Raw genomic sequence first — 20,247 nt, 5'->3', positions numbered from 1 at the left:
ATTTGGTCACATATGCGACCTAATTTTTCAAAAGTGCGACTAAAAAAAATCGGAGGTCGCACCGGTGCGACCAGCTATTCGAGAGAGGAAAAAGTGTCCGCATTGAAACTCTACCTTTGGTTCAATAACAAACACATATTTGGCCAATATCGTGGTTTAAACAAATCACAGATAGTGAAGGGCGGGATTGGCCTGATTGGCCGTGGCCCAGTGCCTGTGTGTAAATTTGAAAATAGCGTGTGCTGCAGAGAGAGAGAGGTCAGAGACCCATCAGATAAACAGAGTGGATGCAGTTGCATTACAGTGTGGTCACATAGGCGAGATAAATGTCCCTCTCCCCACTGCCTTTCAGCTGGCTGACAGCAGCAAACCCGATCAGGCAGCCGAGATAATGAGTCAAGTTTATCGTTGCCTCGATAGGCCTAGTGAAACTTCCCTTCACCAAGTTCAGTCCGAAAAATGATTTACCAGAAAAAATAGTTTGAGCGAAACCCCCGGCGTTACAGGAATGCCATTTAAAGCCACATTTATAGGAGTCATTGCAGATGAAAAAGGCGTCTTAAAATTGCGAACAATGCATACAAGGCCTTTCGAACTACAGAGATAGCCTACAGATATCGCCCGAAAATGAATCGTCATTGACGCAGTTACATGCAGGAGTAACCGGTTTTCAACAGCAACATTAAGTTTTGTGGCGAGTTGTGTAAACTCATTCTGATGGCATCAATCAATTTAATCGGTATTTGGCAAGCCGAATATCGCTGCTACATTTAAAGCCGAATATTCCTGCATGTATAACTGTGGTCATTAGTGCGATTGAATTGAATGGACACATTTAGATTGAGCATGGCAAGTCATTGCAATAGCCTATAATAATAGGCCTACCATTTCGTTACTGCATTAACTATAGTGATGTTCTTATTGAAAATTTAAAAATACTAAAATTAAAAAAAAGTAGAATTGCATTGTGGGGCTGTCAAATGATTATTGCAATCATCATTGCAAAATCACATAAAATCCCCCAGGCTACTTGGAACATCTCTTTAAATTGTGCTCAAATAGCCTACATTTCTATGGAAGATGCTAGCCTGGCGAGCTGGTTTGTAAAGGCCTAAAGATCATGAAGGATAGTATGTAAGACATTGAGCCATGAGATGTGCAGTTTGAAGCCCTTAAAAGACACTGTTAATTTACTCACTGTTATTTTTATTTAATTCATCTTGAGATTTTTTAAGTTTAAATTTCAGCTCAGTGGAGCACTTAGAGCACCAACACTTCATTAAAGGAGAATTCCGGTGTGATAGGCGCACCAGTGCAACCAGTGCAAAAATTTACTCTGGAGCCCTGGTGTGTGTGTGTGTGTTTGTGTGTATGTGTGTGTGTGTGTGTGTGTGCGCGCATGTGTGTGTGTATGCCCTCACCCCACAGAGGTCTTGCGGAAGCCGCTCAGCTCCAATACGGTGATGTAGAAGACGCTGAGCAGCACGAGCAGCACCATCTTGGGGAGCCAGGACACGCGCAGGAACAGCGCCAGCGTCAGCGTGCCCTGCATGGGACAGGAAGGTGTGGCGGAGCCATCGCGGGCAACTTCGTCCATTCAGATGGTTGCGCCCGCCCGATCCATGTCGATAATAATGATGGAGCTGGTGGAGTTGGAGCTCCACACCCACGGCATGCAGCCCACCTGCCAGAGTTGGGCACACTGGTTAGTCTGGCGCCAGTCTATGGAGTTACATTTGTTCCACTTTTATGAGCGAGCAATAGCACAATTTGAGCGTGAAAAATATTTTGAGCGAGCACACAAATTATATTTTCATGAAAAATGAAACTCGAGCACAAAAAAACTTGTAGTTGAGCAAACAGGAATCTATGTTGTGCTCCACAAATGTCTTTGCCTGTTTGCTAATATCATTATGTATGTGCAACATCAGCCCCCTTTCTTTCAGTTTCACTGTACGTGCTCACATAAACTGTTCCTCCACTAGCTCAGGAGATCTGTCGCGCTCAACTTCGTCTGTGTGCTCGCTCAAAACTGTCGACAATGTTACGTTTGTTCCACAATTCATCAACTAATCAGAAAATTCAGGGGCTGAAGTCCAATTCTCATTGGCTGCTGAAGTCCACAACGCCTAGCGTCATGCCTGTACATGCAGATCATTTTTCCTCAAAATATAATTTGTGTACTCACTCGCAATTTTTCTGCGCTCAAATTGTGCTATTGCTCGCTCATAAAAGTGGAACAAATCTAACTCCATACCAGTCTACTATTACACATTAAAGCTGCAGTTGGCAAGTCTAACAGATTGTGGGGAGTTAAGGCCCATTCACACCAAGAACGATAACGATAACTATAACTATAACCATAACGATAAAAGCGTTCACACTGAACAACGATAAACAAAGTCTCTCATTGTGTTAATAAATGTGAGGGCTAAAATTCGATGGGTTCTGATTGGCTATTAGCATTTTATCGTTGTGAAAATCGCTCTGAAAGTGATCCCCAACGATATCGTTCTTCATGTCGTTATTGTTATAGTTTATGTGTGAACGTCGTCATTCATATTAACGAGAACGATATTTATTTATAGTTATCGTTATCGTTATCGTTCTTGGTGTGAATGGGCCTTTAGCCAAAATTTTGAATGTTTACAACTCTCATGCTACTCCCCCACTACCACCGAGCACCCTCTTATCTGACTGCACCAGACTGTGATTGACAGTCAGATATCACACAGCCCTGCTCTGATTGGACCAGAAGAACCGGAAGCTGTGGATTTTTGCAAAACAAATAACAGGCTCTAGGTGAAGGTAGAAGTGCGGGTGTTTTTGTAAAACCAGCTGATTGATGTTGTTCTGTTGGAGCATAGTGTCGGTTTCAGTGAATGTGTTCAAAACAATCTTGCCAACTGCAGCTTTAAACATCAACATACCTGCACAATTTTATGCAAATAAAAATATTTTGTGCGTTGATGCACACTCCAAGCAATATAAATGCTTATGTCTTATGACTCCTAGGGCCCTATCTTGGCGATCAGAAACGCTTGGTCAGAGGCAAGACATTTAGGGCGTGTCCAGCCCACATTCGAGGTGATTTTGCGATCTTCTGTTTCTTAATCAGTCATGGGTGTGTTTTGGGTGTAACATCCTTTAAACCAATGAGAGTAACATCTGTCATTCCCTTTAACAGCAAGCAGCACAACTTCAAATAGCTTATTAGTATTTTGACAGTCAGCATCACATTTGACAGAATCTGCTTGCACGCTAGACTATGTAGGGAACACAGGGATTCAAATAAACCTTGCTTTACTAAATCCTGTGTGTGACTAGCAGAGTATGGCCTACATGCATCTGCACTAGCCTATTATTTGAACTCTTAGGCAAAGTGAAACTAACTTCACCATGGTCTCATAGTCAACAACAAAACAGTACTACACAGTTATTTACTTTCACTATTGACTGACAAGGAGTTACCATCGAAAACATAGCCTGAAAAAAAACGCTTACCCCAATAATGTTCGAATGACTGAATAAATATCCTAAGGATATTTATCCTGCAGAGAAGTTGTTTGGAACTGGTTGCTAAGGGCTGCTTACATCTCATGACAGTGTGTCTTCAGCTGTGCTTTATATGCGCCTTTCGCTATAGACCAGTTTTTTCTTGATCAGTGGCGTAATGATTTTTAGAGGGTGTAAGCATTTTTTGGATCATGCGTCAGACCACAGCTTGTGTCATTAATTGCCACACCACTGGGCGCAAAGTTTAATAAAAAGTGGAGTGCATGGCAAAAAATGAATCACTTTATTGAGTGTAAGCCTTGTGTTACTCTTTCTGGCGGGTGTAAGTTAGGGTCCTAGGTCTTCATTTTCATCTTTATGCTGATCCATGACATAAAATGTTTCTAATCACATTCCAATAGCCTTTTTCTGTGTCTGTTGTTGTGTCTGTTTATATAAACCTTTCAACACGCTAGCTATGAGAGTAGATTTTATACAACTGCAACTGAATTGAATTGAGTTAAATTTAACTGAATTGATTTGTCTAGTATCCAAACAGAAGTGTCTTCTGAATGATTCTGTGCTTGAGAGAGGATTACGAGCAGCAGGAAGGGCCATCTTACCACACAAGCCTGGGCCATGGCGTAGATTAAGAACGCAATGAACACACACAGAGCCGTTCGGATCTGGATGGTGAGGCACCCTGGGATACACTGAGAGAGACAGCAGAGAGAGAGAGAGAGAGAGAGAGAGAGAGGAGAGAGAGAGGGGAGGGGGTAGTGATAAATGTGGAGGAAGGTAGAGAGAGTATGGAGATTATGAATGTGGGGGGAAGCCAGTGGCAGAGAGAGATTACCTGAGCAAATTTGCATTTGAAAATCCACTTAGCAGTGGGGTTAAGAGGAGTGTCAGATGTGAAAAAGTGAAGCCTCCGCTCCACACAAACGAGAGAATCTGGCTAACTAGCTTAGCGTGCTGGAATGGCATGAGCAGTCTGAGCCAAGGCTAACAGGCAAAAACACATCCAACAAAAAACATCAGTCTCTCTCTGCTCACATGATTCCAACACTGAATTTGTTAGGCCATGCCGTGTCTGTTAATACTGCAGTTATGACAGCCAAGACGGAACATTTGCATTTGAAGGTGAACACTTTTGGACTGGTATGCTAAATGTGGTCAATTAGCATGCGTGTGTACTTCAAAGAAAGAAAGCAGTGAGGGTTAAACAAAAAGACGTGCTGAAATTTGTTACCTGTACACTAGTGATATGCAAATACATGATACAAGCCACCAGGAAACAGATGCAGAAGACAAGCAGCCCTAGAACCACTGTCCTCCTGTGAGAAGAATAGAAAGTGAAAGAGAAGGAACAGAAGAGAGCAAGGCCTGAGTGAGTGGGTCTGTTAGTGGCAGAGCAGCTGTTTGGTAAATGTCCTAGAGACTAAACGTGTAGAGAGAGAGAGATAGAGAGAGAGAGAAAGGGAGAAAGAGAAAGAGAGAGAAAAAGAGGGAGAGAGAGAAGAGAGAGAGATGAGGACAGGAGTGGGGCTAAAAGTGGAGTTCCTACTGTGGAATGATGAGGAGGTAAATGAGTCCAAACAAGGCAGCGAGTAGCAGAGACAGCACCACGGCACTGGTGAAGTACTCATCATGGAGCTGGTGGTACTGGGAGCAAAAAGAGAGACAGAGAGAAAAGGACAACACATTTCAGAATTTTAAAGGGGAGTGTATGCAGGTAAGTATATATACTTTTTTGATCCCGTGAGGGAAATTTGGTCTCTGCATTTAACCCAATCAGTGAATTAGTGAAACACAAACAGCACACAGTGAACACACAGTGAGGTGAAGCACACACTAATCCAGCGCAGTGAGCTGCCTGCTACAATGGTGGCTTTCGGGGAGCAGTGAGGGGGGTTAGGTGCCTTGCTCAAGAACACTTCAGCCGCAGCCCACTGGTCGGGGGCTCGAACTGGCAACCCTCGGTTACAAGTCCAGAGTGCTAACCAGTGGGCCCACGGCTGCCCCTGCGTGTGTGTGTGTGTGTGTGTGTGTGTGTGTGTGTGTGTGTGTGTGTGTGTGTGTGTGTGTGTGTGTGTGTGTGTGTGTGTGTGTGTGTGTGTGTGTGTGTGTGTGTGTGTGTGTGTGTGTGTGTGTGTGTGTGTGTGTGTGTGTGTGTGTGTGTGTGTGTGTGTGTGTGTGTGTGTGTGTGTGTGTGTGTGTGTGTGTGTGTGTGTGTGTGTGTGTGTGTGTGTGTGTGTGTGTGTGTGTGTGTGTGAGAAAGAGTGTGTGTCGATCTCAGTTTTTATATATATTTTATATTTATAGTTTGATGTATATTTATATATATATTATATGTATATGAGGGGGTGTGTATGTGTGAGTGACCTTGTGGCATGTCCTGTACTTCTATGTGTATACTGTATGTATACCTGTGTGTGTGTGTGTGTGTGTGTGTGTGTGTGCACGTGCTGGCATACCCTATGTTCCCTCTCTGAGCTCTTGTACATGAGCGTGAGGAAGTGCAGGTCTGTGGTGTTCGACTCTGTCTGGCGTGCCTCGATCAGCCGGCTGATGTAGCGGTTGACCCGCGTGCCCGGGCTGCTCTGCGTAACGTTGGCCGACACCGACGTCCGGTTTCGCAGCTTCTCCGGCACTGAGCGCAGCACCCGTCTCTGGACAAAGGCGATGTAGTTCATGGGACATGTAGTTTATCTATCATCAAGTCATCACCAACAACACCAATGATACACAAAGCACAGATAGCACACACATGCCTTCCTATCCAAGCACATACATCCTTTTGTCAGAAATGTCAACACTGCATTTCAGCCTCATTAATACTGAAACAAAGCAGTACATCAAGTTCTGACAAGCCCCTTTTCCATACAGACCCCCCCACACACACACCGCGATTGTCGGTGTCTGACAGCGGTCTCTAATGAGCATAACTCTCGGCAGGTGCGCTCTTCCAGTGGGCTCCGGGAGCCACCGACTCTGAAATATTGTGCCGGCAACTTGTGCTGTCGCCATGCCTTGCAACTGATGGACGAGTGTCGCTGTTGACGTTGATGCTGCTGTGTAGGGAGACAAGATGTCTAATGCATGAGCGTGAACAACGATGGCAGCCCTGGGAAGATGTGGCAATGACCAACAACGCTTGTTTGTGTCACGTTCTGTCCACCCCCCAGACACATCATGCAGACAGGAGGGCCGCCGAGCTGTGGAGCTGTCGGCGGGGTTCAGCGGCCAGCAGTGGCGCCTCAGTCTAGCAGCGACAGACGGCACGTGCGTAATGAACTCTGTGACCTCATCAGGCATCAGACACGTCATGCATACATGCGATTCCGAATTAGCGACGCTTCATTATCGATATAGACAGACAAAGAGGCACGTGTGTGAAAGATGATATCCATGACAACGCCCATTGTCGCGTGGAGGATCGTATCCATAGTGATGGATAGGGGGAGCGATACCGCGTGCGTCACACCTGATGGGGGGGCGCTGGGAGTTCAGTGGAGTGTGCCCAGGTGTTAAGAATGCAGAGGCTCAGTGGAGCCACAGAGGTGTGTGTGTGTGTGTGTGTGTGTGTGTGTGTGTGTGTGTATCTGAACCTCCTCCTCCAGTGAGTTTGAGCAGGGGCGGGAGGTAGTCACTGGAGCAGCCCTAGCTGGGGCTCACTGGAGCAAGACAGGGGTGGAGGAGTTTGATAGCAGTGGAGCGTGACAGGGCTCAGTGTGGTGGAGGTGGGGGGGGTAGGATGTGCCCCGCTGTGGTCCATAAGAGATGGGTTTGGTGTTTACAGAACGTGCATGGCACCAAGCGCACAGGCCATGATGGAGAGGCTAACCTCACACAAATGCAGTGCACACATCCATGTTCCAGCAGGAACTGTGCTGTTTAGTTTCCACCACTTTGTCCTGCTTTTAATGTTCTGTCACTCATTGTGTCTGTGGACAAAGTGTCTGTGACCTACATGTGAATCCTGTGGTCAATGGCAAAGTCAATCCTGACCATAGGGGTTTATATGTCACCCCCATGCTTACACAGAAGTACATGAGAGTTGAAAGTTATGCACACACCCAGCCAGCATTCACACATCCACATATGGCCACAACCACACTGTATACACCAACATAAAGCAATGCTACAATGTTGCATTCATTTAAGTTGCACATCCAGATCACACCACTAAGGCTCTCCAGGGGGTCAGGATTTGCAGGGTTAGCTTTAGCCAGTTAGCATCCACCATCTTTAAAAATAGCATCCTCAAGTGCTCACCTCCCCACATGTTTACAAACAAGCCAATTAAATGCCAAATCACTGGTGGACACAAACCACAGACCACTTCTCATGGCGGTGAGATAGCCATTCCCATTGAAAAAAAATGTAACTGCTAACTAGGTTTAACTTTGGACACTTGTATCACTCTGAACCAAAAAAAAAAAATCAATGACACCTAGCCTTAGCTTAGCATACATTATTCTCATTCACTAATATGGAGAAGTGCTATCACTTGTCTCACACATGATCAATGATCAACACACAATCACTATCACAAATGCTAAAAAAAAATCATGATACATCTCTGAAATGAGTTTTTGCAGGTTGGAATGTCTGCCTTAACAGGTGCCGTCATAATTTACTAGGCTGTGGGAAAGACGTTAAAGATCATAATGGTGGTAGTTTAATGGAAAGGGACAGCTAATTTCACAGTTTAAAAAAACCTAGCCTCTGATGCTAAAGTCCCAGACCCCACTGTTGTTGCGCCTTCCCCCCCCCCGGAAGATTGGAATCTCCCCTCTCAGATGATTTTTTGACACAAACATATGGGGCTCTATTTTAATGGTCTGAAACGGAAGTGTCTTTGCGCAAAACGCAAATGACTTTGTGGGCGGATCTTGGGCGCTGATGCTATTTTACCGGCGGGATAATTGACTGTTGCGCCCGACGCAAATCTAAAATGGGGTGGTCTGAAGTAGCTACTTTAATCATGGGTGTGGTTTGGGCGTAACGTGCAATAAACCAATCAGAGCGTCATCTCACATTCCCTTTAACAACAGGCACGCTTGTCCCATAGCTGATTGCTATTATGCTGGCGTATTTGCAAGGCGCAGCCAGGAGCATTCACAGCGCTATAATGACTGTTCAGTTGGGAACAGTTAGCTATTGATTTTTCCTCTTGACAAAATATAATGCAGAATTGTCACAAAGACATACTTTCCGATGTTTTTGGATCACTCTCACTGAATCACGAGGTTATGAATGCATGGTGATATTTTTGCAATGTACAATGTAATCTAACATACTCTCCTGTGCTGCCGCTGGGGCATTTGGGTTAAATGGCATCGGCATGCATTTCAACATCACGTTTCCTTAAGTCCTCTAATATTTCCTAATGTATGTCATCAACACATCCGTGATTCGTGAAAATGTGTACGCTAGATTTATTTTTCTGGACAATGGACACCACACATCTGGACAATGGACACCACACTGATTTTGAGTGGTAATATTTTTCTTTGAAATTATGTATGGTTTACAGAAATGGGAACTACGATCAAGGCCGTAGCCAGGATTTTTCAAATGCCGAGGTCAGGGGCGTCGCTAGAAATGTTGGGCACCCCAAAATGCTATGGAGGTTCTTCCTAGCCCCTCTCCATTTTGCCAACAACCATATATTTGTTCAGATTATAACATGTTTTGTTTATAACTTGAACCAACACACTTTTCCACAATAATATTATTTTTAGATGCACCTGTATATCTGAGCCTTTTCCCAAATTGGCTTTGGAAATTTATACTGGACCCTGCTCCATCTGTTATTAAGAATGAGCTGCTTCTCCTCATCAGCGTAGCAAATGTTGCATAATTTGCAGGGTCATAGGCACAGTGAGTGTCACATCTTGACTCTCACTTGGGAGGGCCCTTCACCTATCATTTCCCTAGCTCCTCTATCCCCTGTCTCCTGTGTTGGATTTCTTAAAACAACAAGTCTCTAAATTACTGAACAATTTGACAATAGGTAATATTTGTGCCATGATATAATATCCTTCACAACATTTATCATCCTATATAACATTGATATAGCTTCGTTTTCAATGCAGGTTAGCTAACTGCATCTCCACTGAATTTCAACATGCATTTACATTATTTAGCATCTCATTGGTAGCCCTATTGCATCTAGTTATTGTATTCAAATAGCCTGACGAGCCAGACCCACATTAATTTGCTGCAGCTAGGTGCGTCTAGATTTCTAGGCTAGTATTCAACCATTAGGCCTACATTTCTCACCTTCCCTCCTTCTCTGTCTGCTCTTCTGCTGGCTTTCCAAACGTTAACTTTGTGACAGCATTTGTTCAGGTCAGGTGAATTAAGATTAGCCTACTGGCAGAAATTAACAAGACGTCAAGTTTATTTTGAAGTTTTTTTTTTAAACTATGTGAGCTACGTTATGCGTTAGTTAATTAGTTTAGGACACTCCGCGATAGCCGACTTCGACTCTACTTTTCGTTTGACATGTCAGAGGTAGGCTATCACGTGACGGTCCGTTGATGCGTAAGATAATTGTCTCGTCGGCTATTTGTAGCCTACTTAATAAATGAAACGAAACGAAAAAAATACCGAGGACATGACCTCGGTGTCCTCTATGGTAGCTACGGCCATGACTACGATGTATAGATGAGAGGAGCGAAGTGTGCGTTGCCCAGCACAGGCGGCCAAGCAAGGGCTCCTTACCCTCAGCAAACTCAACAACGAGAAACAGTTTCCAAGTTGACGTAACTTTCAACTCTGCACAGTATCCCATTAACTGCATGACAGTAGGCTATTTAAAATATAAGTTTGTAAACACGTTATCATCAACTTAATGCACGCACAACATTTGTTTGAGCAGGAGAGAGAATAACAATGAATGGATGCAGCAACTACAGAAATTGTAGCCATACTTGCTGCTTTCTTGTACTATCTAAAGTGTATGGTTGCTGGTTAACAGCACATAAAAGCTGATGTAAGCTAATTCACTAACTCGGACTTCAAGGCCATCATGGATATAAAACGTTTTATTGAATATAACGAAAGGATGGAGGGAACATAACAAAGCTTGGAGTTATTTCAGATGGGCTACAACAAGGTGGGCAAAATTATGGTGCTTAAAACCTTAGCGCAGCTGGAATAATGCTTAGGCTGATGTTAAAGCGCACGCAATGTTTAAAGCCATTCACAACGGTAAATTGGAACAAAACTAAAGGTAACTTTAGCCTTTATATGGCTCTATAAAGTTGTCCAAATTAATAGGTCATAATCAGTGGTGGAATGTAACGAAGTACAAATACTTCGTTACTGTACTTAAGTAAAATTTCCACGTATTTGTACTTTACTTAAGTAAAAATTATAGTGCATACTTTTGACTTTTACTTCGTTACATTTTACAGCAATTATCTGTACTTTTACTCCGCTACATTTCTACAACACCATCGTTCCTTTTTACGATACATTTTATGATCAGTTTTTTTTTTCTCTCTGACAAACACGTTTGTTTTACCAGGGGTTGCTACCAAAGATTCTGGGCGCTTAGGTGCATTCTTAGAAACATAAGCTTCCTAGTCTAGAACCAGGCAAAGCGTGAGCTTGTAGCCATCTGCATTCGGTAGGCTATATTCACCAGACCCATGGCTACACTGTACATGCAACTGTGTTCTGTGCCTTTCTCTGTCTGTTATCTGCAGCGTTAGGGCCTCCTCTCCGATGAGATTGCTATCCGCGGATCAGCGAAGTTAACAGGCTATGCCCATGCTTCTGTCACCCGATCTGATCATTTTGCGGCACAAATGAATGGTAGACTATTAATGAACCGGTGGCGGAAAAAACGTAACATTTTCCAGATTAGGGAAATATTCCTTAATTGTGTGTGATTAAATAAAGATGCATAGCCTACAATTGGGGGGGTAACGCGTGGCTCATTCAACGTCTATGCGTCTGCGCCAAGTGAAACTGAACTTAATCATAAAGACACCTTTCTCAGCAACTTTTCTGTTCAATCAGCATAATTGGCATTACGATCCACCCGGCGTTTCCCTTGTCTACCCGTTAAACTTCAGGCTCTCGTGTTTTGCTGAATGATATTACTCAGCAGATCACCCTAGTAGATAACCAGAATTACAGTCTCTAGAATTGTAGGTCAGAATGTAAACTGGGCCACAGATGGTAAGCACAATTGCATTAACTTAAAACTATCTAGTAAGTATAACCTAAAACTAGCTTAATTAAAATGCCACAGCCCATACTGATTTTTCCTTTAGAATATAGATATTAAGAGAATAAATCATTATGCAAATACTTAAAGTACATTTAAAAGCAGGTACTTTTTACTTTTACTTAAGTAGGGTTGTCATTGTGGTACTTTTACTTTTACTAAAGTAAATATTTCTCTGTGTATTTGTACTTTTACTTAAGTACTGAGGTTCAGTACTTCCTCCACCACTGGTCATAATTAGGCGTTGTTGTAGTAAAGATATTGCATGTAGATGTTGTACTATATAGGCTACTAAATTTTTAGGTCACCAATGCACGAACAAAAAAACCGGGAAATGGACATTTGTTATCAAGGCTTTGAATGTTTCCATCTGTGCACGTGGGTGTCTGTAGATAGGTGTGCAACGCATTCATTCATGCAGGCCTGTGGTCATGCATGCGCCCTTAAAATAGCATCTGCATTTGCGCCACAGACTTTAGAACAGGGAGTTCCTGGTCTGTGGCGGAATTGTTTTCTGAAACTGCAAAATATCAACAGTGAACGTTCGCTGGAACACGCCCCGTCTTTTTTTCGCTGAACCGCCCCCGTGGGCGCAATCGAATTCCCTAATTTACAGGCATGTACCTGTGGAGGGAAAATTCCAATATGCGCTGAGTCAAAAATGACCGATTTACACATTCCCTGTACCATAAATATGACATTTTTCATCAGATTGCCTCATGATATCCTTCACAAAAGGCATTTGAACACATGAAATTCATTGTGACTAATTTCTTTGAATTCTGAGTGATTTATTCAACTTGGTCACACTTTTTTTGTTTACGGTCAAAAATGACCGCCATTAGCCTGGCTAGCGCCACCACTTCTCAATGAGACGTAGTCTGGGAACCAAACGTTCATTTTCTCGTATTAGAAAAAAATGCCCAGATCCGTTTATTGGGTGCCACGGATGTCTATCAAATGCGTCTGTGCATAGCTCATCTTCGTCTTGCTTTCCCCCCTGTTCTGTGATTGGTTCCCTATCTCAGGCGAAAATTTGCTCCATGGTCTCCAGGCTGCCTTAGCAGCGTGAATCAAATCGCGCGCAAGGCAGCATGGGAACACCCAGGCTACCGCCATAGGAAATGAATGCGAAAGAGTATAATTTTAAGTAGATGAAAGACATCTCCATACACGCACTCCTACAACTTCCCTGTGCTTGTGTGCCCATTCTACACATCATACTTTCCACAAGAAAGCTTAGAGTAAATTATGGGAGCCCTGTGTTTTCTTGATGTACTTCTCCCCCAATGTGAACAACCACACCTGCCAAACAAATCAATCCTGTGTAAATTATAGGAACCTATGTGAGCAAATGTATTGCCTATACTTGTAAGTAAACTGGCAAATGTATTGTTTGCATTTGTTAGAAAGAGTTATATATGTAATACTTTACTTTTTCATTCTACTTTCTTTTTACTTTTAATACTGCCTGCCTCCCTTCTTTACCCTACAATGTTCAGTGCTTTGAGTACATGATAAAGCGCTCTACAAATAAAATGCAATCAGAGTGCAGGTTTTGTACTGGGGTTTGAGGCCAGGTGGGGTGACTGCTTTCTAGTTTTGCTACATAATGCCAGAAGTGAAAGGGCTTGCTGTGATGCTAACGGAAGTGTGCTCAAAGTATGAGCTGTATGAGGGACCCTTAGGTCAGGTTGACCCCTGTATGAGGGCCCCCATGGAAAGGCGATGCATTAGTGAGGCACCCTGTGTCTGTGATGAACAGTGGATGGAAGGATGTACGAGGGGCACCTGTCTGTGTGAAGTGCATGAGTGTGCTTCATGAAGTTTTACAAAGTGCCAGCACTATGGTTGAGTATGTGCCCTGACTACCATACCAACATCCATTGAGGCAACAAATCTTAAAAATATATATTCATAAAAAATATTATTATTACTATTGTTATAGTGTACATTTTTTATTTATGTTACAATAAGAGCAGTTAAAACTGTATGGTCAAATTTGACCGCGAACAGTAAATTAAAGGAAAATTCCAGTATTGAGTCCCTTTTCTGGTTTGTTTTGGATGAAATAGAGTGGTGGACACCGACATTTTGACGATTGGTCCTGTCTCGACTTTTCTGACTCGTTTTGAATCACCTTTGACTACTCAGAGTGGCTGCCAACAGGCATGCTCAAACATGTCCTGAAACAACCCTTAACGTTCATTTTCACGTTTGGGGGGGGTAGCAACGAACAGTGTTTAAAGGTTAAAGATGCCAACTGCCCACAGAGTACTAGCATTAGCCAATGAAGTGAATGAGGGCGGAACTTCGTCCAGCTCTGTATAATGCCTCCCTGTGTACAAACACACACACACACACACACACACACACACACACACACACACACACACAAATGTTCCAGCATCTTACTCACTTTGTCTCCATCTTCGCAGTTCATAACATTGGAGAAAGGGATCTCAGCCTTGAACATCTTCCTGCAGTGCATCAGCTGCACCAGCAGGTAGCACACTGTCTTGAACTTCATCTTTTTGGCAGGCTTGATGTCGGAGAGGATCAGGCCAGGGAAAATCTGTCAACACCCAAAACAGAGCAGCAAAGAAATATGAGATTGGGAGTAGGATGGCGCCACAGATCCTACACTTCCATAACAGACAGCTCACAAAGAGGCCTGCAACATCATATCACAGACCTGGTGGCTGTGTTTACACAATAAACAATAAACAAAGCAAAACCTTAATCCAGATAAACAGATAAGATGAAGACAAACAAGGACAACTATATTAAATCTATCTATCTATCTACTATCTATCTATCTATCATTAAGAACAGTCAGCCTTATAGAGCTTGAAGATTTGTAATGTGACACTGAAGAGATGCTGTCCTCTTACAGACAAGGCTTGGTATGGATTCCCGTACCAAATGGTACGGGTTCCCATTACCAAATGGTGGCAAGGGATTTGGATAGACAGGGGAGAGATGGCAGTTCAATGCAGTCATACTAAATGAGAGTTTTATTCATCATTCATTTGTCCTGTTATTTTCACTTAAGCCTCACTTGCTTTAAACATCAAATAAAGAGAGGCTTAGAGTGAAAGAATGAGAGAAGGAGAAACAGAGAGAGAGAGAGAGAGAGACAAGAAGAAGGAGGAGAGAGAGAGAGTTCCTGGACAGGGCATGTTTGCCATTGTACCTGCTGAGGAGCAGTCACAGGTAACTGAGTGGAGAACAGACAGTAGGGTTGTGGCGTGATGGTTGACAGGCATCACGATGGAAAGCAACCATCGTGATGCCACGCCCCCACATGGCAGTCACTAATTCCTGCTGCAACAGGCTAAAACATAAAAAAACCTTTCCCTGAAAATAAAATTGAGCCTACTTTAAAGGCTGTCAACCAAACAGTTATCACGTATTAGTCTACCGTCTTGTAAAATAAAAGACTTATTAGTCTACCCCAGTGATCCTCACTATTTTTTTCACAAGAGCCACATTGGCAGTGCAAAATCAAAAAGAGAGCCACTTTTACGACAACATACTAACTCACCTTTGCAAATGTGCATTTCTACATATAAATATCCCACAAAAAAAGAAATAACACAGCCAACACAGCTAAATATATACAGCTAATGCTTAATAACTTCCTTTCACCTTCATTATTTGGGTGAATGAAGAAGTATAATTCAGATGTTTGCGTTTTTGTAGTACAGTATTGTATGTTTATGAAGCACATTTGAAAAAAAATATATTGGCTGTGTTACCACATAGCCTGTGGGTCCCATTTAGAAATGGCCACATAGCACTTTCCGTGATACACGCAGCTGCATGAAATGTATTACAACTTATTGCCACAAGGCGGCAGTTTAAGTCCGCTGTAGCATTGCCGGTAAACAGGGCAGCGGATTGCATTCAAAAGCGTTGCAAGTGGCAGTGAGATACTGTAAGCAGAACGAAATTAAAGATCACCTCGTTGAAGTCATACAGTAGACTAGGCTAAATCAGAGCCTACTTTTGTTTTTATCAAGCTGGGGCCAGAGATGATGGCCTTTAGCGAACAGTTTAGGCCTACTTAAAATGAGTAAAACCAAATTTGGCGAAATTTCGCCAAAGCTGCATGCGAGCCACCAATTACAGCTTGAAGAGCCGGATGTGGCTCGCGAGACGCGCAATGAGTAACGCTGGTCTACCCTCTTATTATGACCGCCAAGCCTTGCCGGGTCATCATATAGGTTTAGTCAGATTGTTTTTTTTTCTTTTTCTTTTCGCATGCCCAAATTTCCGTCAATGATTCCGGGACACTGAAAGACCGGGGTACACGAAACTTGGTGGGTATGTAACCCCACATGGATAGCATGGAACCATCGTTTTTCGTTTTGATCCTGTAGCCCCCGGCTGGACTGGACACCCAAAGGAGGGTAGGGGCAGACACAGTTTTCTGTGAATATCTCGAGAACCGTAGGGTTTAGGAGGACCATTTTTTGTATGTTGATCTCAAAGGGCCATGTCAACCCATTCCATAACCACTCATTTCATGTATAGCCACCTAGTTAAACACAAAAAGTAAAAATGAGGTGTATCTGTGACCTAACATAGTCAAAACTGCACGAAATTGGAAGTGTAGGATCATTATGACACCCTCTGTATGCACGCCAAGTTTTCGGTGGAATCCGTTCATGGGGGCCACACAATAAATTAATTTATGTTACTATACACCAACTGGCCTGTAGGTGGCGGAGACAGTTTTCTGTGAATATCTCGAGAACCGTGGGGCCTAGGAGGTCCACCTTTTTATGTATGTTGGTCTTAAGGGGGCATGTCAACCCATTCCCGACACTGGGGGACCGGGGTACACGAAACTTTAATGGGTATGTAATTCCCCACATGGATAGCATGGAACCATCATTTTTTAGTTTTGATCTGTAACCCCCGTTTTTTCGTTTTGGACTGGACACCCCGAAAGGAGGGTAGGGCAGACACAGTTTTCTGTGAATATCTTGAGAACTGTAGGGTTTAGGAGGACCATTTTTTTGTATGTTGATCTCAAAGGGCCATGTCAACCCATTCCATAACCACTCATTTCATGTATAGCGCCACCTAGTTAAACACAAAAAGTAAAAATGAGGTGTATCTGTGACCTAACATAGTCAAAACTGCACGAAATTGGAAGTGTAGGATCATTATGACACCCTCTGTATGCACGCCAAGTTTAGGTGGAATTCCGTTCATGGGGGGGCCACACAATAAATTAATTTATGTTACTATACACCAACTGGCCTGTAGGTGGCCGGAGACAGTTTTCTGTGAATATCTCGAGAACCGTAGGGCCTAGGAGGTCCACCTTTTTTATGTATGTTGGTCTTAAGGGGGCATGTCAACCCATTCCATTACCACTTATTTCATGTATAGCGCCACCTAGTTAAAAATTAAAAAGAAAAAAATTAGGTGTTTTCATCACAATATCTCTGGCTGACAAGGTCAAATCTGCACGATATTAAAAGTGTAGGATCATTATGACACCCTCCGAATGCATGCCAAGTTTTGTGTACTTTCGTTCATGGGGGGCCTTACAATAAAATAATGTATGTGTACATTCCCGGGACACTGAAAGACCGGGGTACACGAAACTTGGTGGGCATGTAACCCCACATGGATAGCATGGAACCGTCGTTTTTCGTTTTGATCTGTTGCCCCGGACTGGACCCCGAAAAGGAGGTAGGGCAGACACAGTTCTCTGTGAATATCTTGAGAACTGTAGGGACTAGGATGACCATTTTTTTCCGTATGTTTGCCTCCAGGGGTCATGTTAACCCATTTCATGTGCACACATGTGCACAAACAGATACACACACACACACACACACACATTCACAGTAATCATACGTATGACACTTACTCACACAGTAGACATATGTACGCTCAGAATTATGAACAGGCAAGATGGAGGTGGGGTTGTATAAAATGAATTTTACATGTGAAATCTATGAACTAATCATGTTTTGGTACTTGTTGTCTAGCAGATATCAGTGAGAATTGAGTGTGGATAATGCAATTTAGTGAGACAGTTAGAATCATATAGTCCTTTCAGCGTGATTTATTTTTGTGGAAAAAATGTGCTGGACTGGGCGGCGGTCATATTTTGTACTGCTCTGCGGTACATCTAGTTCAAATAATTCCTGACTGTGACGTAAATGTGTAGCCTAATTGTCTTTTTGTAGCCTACATGTCTCGCAGGCCTATAGCCTACATTGGACGTAATAGGTAGCCTAATGTTTTAGCAAATAAATATAGATTTATTATTGTTAGGCTACGACTAGGACATTCTAGCGCTCAAATATTTTTGCAAGGCTTCCTTCTCCTCTGTGTTAAAATAAACCATTTCTTTCGTTAATTATAGGATCAGAAGGTAGCCTATTCGTCTTTCACTGTAAGGCTTGTATTTCATACATTTAGCAAAAGTCCCAGACAGCAGCGGAGTGGTAATCGGGATTCGTTATTTGTAAAAGTGTTTTAACTTCGCCCTCCTATATATAGCCTGGACTGCGCGAACGCAGCCCTTTACTTTTTACTTCCCGCCGCCCTCATAGTCAACATAGACGGTAGCCTGATAACGTGGGATGCTGCATAGTACTAAGATTTTAAATGAGTGACCACGATAGTAGTCTTAAGTAGCTTTTTTGCTGGGCCCAGCGAAGGCTGGCAATGTGTAATATTCCGCTGGTTTGTGCACACGCAAGTGTTCAGATTGATTGTCTATCCGTCTTTTACAACAATTTTCTTGGAGCAGATCTTCCACACAACTTGTAGCCTGGTCAGTATATGTCTCTCTTAGCTGTCCACTTTCATCAGGCCGTATAGCCTAATATATTTTTTTCTTTTTTTTATGTAGAAATTTTAAATTTTACATTTTAAATGTATTTCTGCACAGACATACCTAGGCTATAGGCTAATTAATTAGTGTTTACCACACTACCCCCCCCACGATATCATCGTCCATCACGATGTTTTACTGTACACATCGTCAAATGCCAATTTAGGCGACATCGCCCAACCCTAACAGACAGAGCTGGGGATTAAGACCTGCACCCCAGTCTCCCCCTTTCATCGGTCCTGCTTTACCTTCCTGCGGTGAGATGGCACTATGAAGAAAGTTTCGATGTCGTGTTTCTGCAGGAAGGCATTCCTCTCTTTGCCATTGCCCGGCTCCACTTCGTAGTCTCCGTTTAGGCACTCCAGCGTGGCCCTGGTGATGTGGACCTTCCTGTGGGATCCACAAGATTTGCTGAGCATTTAGGGTCAATCAGAGGTGTGTGCAAAAGTGCATAATGCCTTAATGGAGAAGTAGGATTGAGAGAGGCTAATGTCTCTCTCTCTCTCTCTCACACACACACACACACTCACCCAGGCAGTCCCCCAGCTTCCATCACGTTTGCTAGCGTCACGTCATTGGACCAGACATCATACTGCCACTTGCGCAACCCCAGGACCCCGCAGAGCACCCGGCCAGTGTGCAGCCCCACGCGCATGTTCAGGTCCACCTCCGTCGCCTCCGCAACCGACCTGCAACACACATTTTGTTCAGAGTATGAGTCTATATCTGTCTGTGTACGTGTACCTGCATATGTGTGTGTGTGTGCATGCATTAGAGGTTAAGAGTATGTGTTGGATGAAATGCCCAAAAGCCTTTTATATGTACAGTGTAACTATACAGTACATACTTGTATAGGATTGTGTGCTCATGTATAGTATGTGTGTATATGATTATATGAACTGAACACACATCATATGTTTCAACATCTGGTGTTATTAACAGCAAGGGTTTTATAATAAAAAAATGAAACGGTTTCAGACTTTCCCATTTTTCCGCTTGTCTGTATGAATGACAAGGTGTGTATGTTCTGGGGAGATAAGGTCAAAAAACAGCATGGCAGCTGCCCAGGATTCAAGAGACTCTTTCTCTCCCCTTCTCACTCCATCTCTCAGCTATGTGGCTAGCCATGCTCCTTCTCTCTCTCTTCTCTCTCTCTCTCTCAGACAACACTGAGCCATTCACAGAGAATCACTCTTTTATTCCTCAAGGAGGCTTGGTTCAACTTAAGACATAAAGGAATAGGGCGGAAATTGCTTCTGTGTGTGGCCTCTATACTAGGCTCTTGGTTCTCAGGGAAGCAGTTATTCTAAGTGTGATTCAAGAAGTGGTTCCAGTGAGCATTTTGATGTGTTGTTCAATGAAATGCAACTAGTATCAGAGTTTCACAATGAGACAATTGCCTATAGACGAGAACACAATGAGGACACTAAGAAGACAGCATCCCCATATGACAGTGAGAGTCTCCTAAACAGCTACTGTAGCCTGGTACCATCGCGGTGACCTCTTGCAGGGGTCCCTCTTAGCTTTGTGGCCAAGTGGAGCGGGCAGATTGTAGTCTAAAGACAGACTGGAAGATTGCTTTGATACTTATCTGATGTAATATTTGCAAGATTAATAATGAGCGTGTCCTCTT

At 43.2% G+C, this 20,247-nt stretch overlaps 1 protein-coding gene across 1 annotated transcript in view; it reads right to left on the bottom strand.

The window, feature by feature from the left end:
* Positions 1-20,247, bottom strand: part of LOC125306188 (adenylate cyclase type 1-like) — a 54,438-nt gene that overhangs the window by 8,173 nt on the left and 26,018 nt on the right. Inside the window, 8 exon segments of the mRNA XM_048261404.1 lie at positions 1,422-1,684; positions 4,119-4,208; positions 4,748-4,832; positions 5,063-5,160; positions 5,973-6,167; positions 14,166-14,321; positions 18,863-19,004; positions 19,145-19,303. Coding sequence (XP_048117361.1) covers positions 1,422-1,684; positions 4,119-4,208; positions 4,748-4,832; positions 5,063-5,160; positions 5,973-6,167; positions 14,166-14,321; positions 18,863-19,004; positions 19,145-19,303 — 1,188 coding nt within the window.

This window comes from Alosa alosa, chromosome 1 (assembly GCF_017589495.1).
Source record: "Alosa alosa isolate M-15738 ecotype Scorff River chromosome 1, AALO_Geno_1.1, whole genome shotgun sequence".
NCBI classification, from domain to species: Eukaryota; Metazoa; Chordata; class Actinopteri; order Clupeiformes; family Clupeidae; genus Alosa; species Alosa alosa.
The sequence above is the reverse complement of the archived record's forward strand: the minus strand, read 5'-3'. Positions and strand labels throughout refer to the sequence as shown.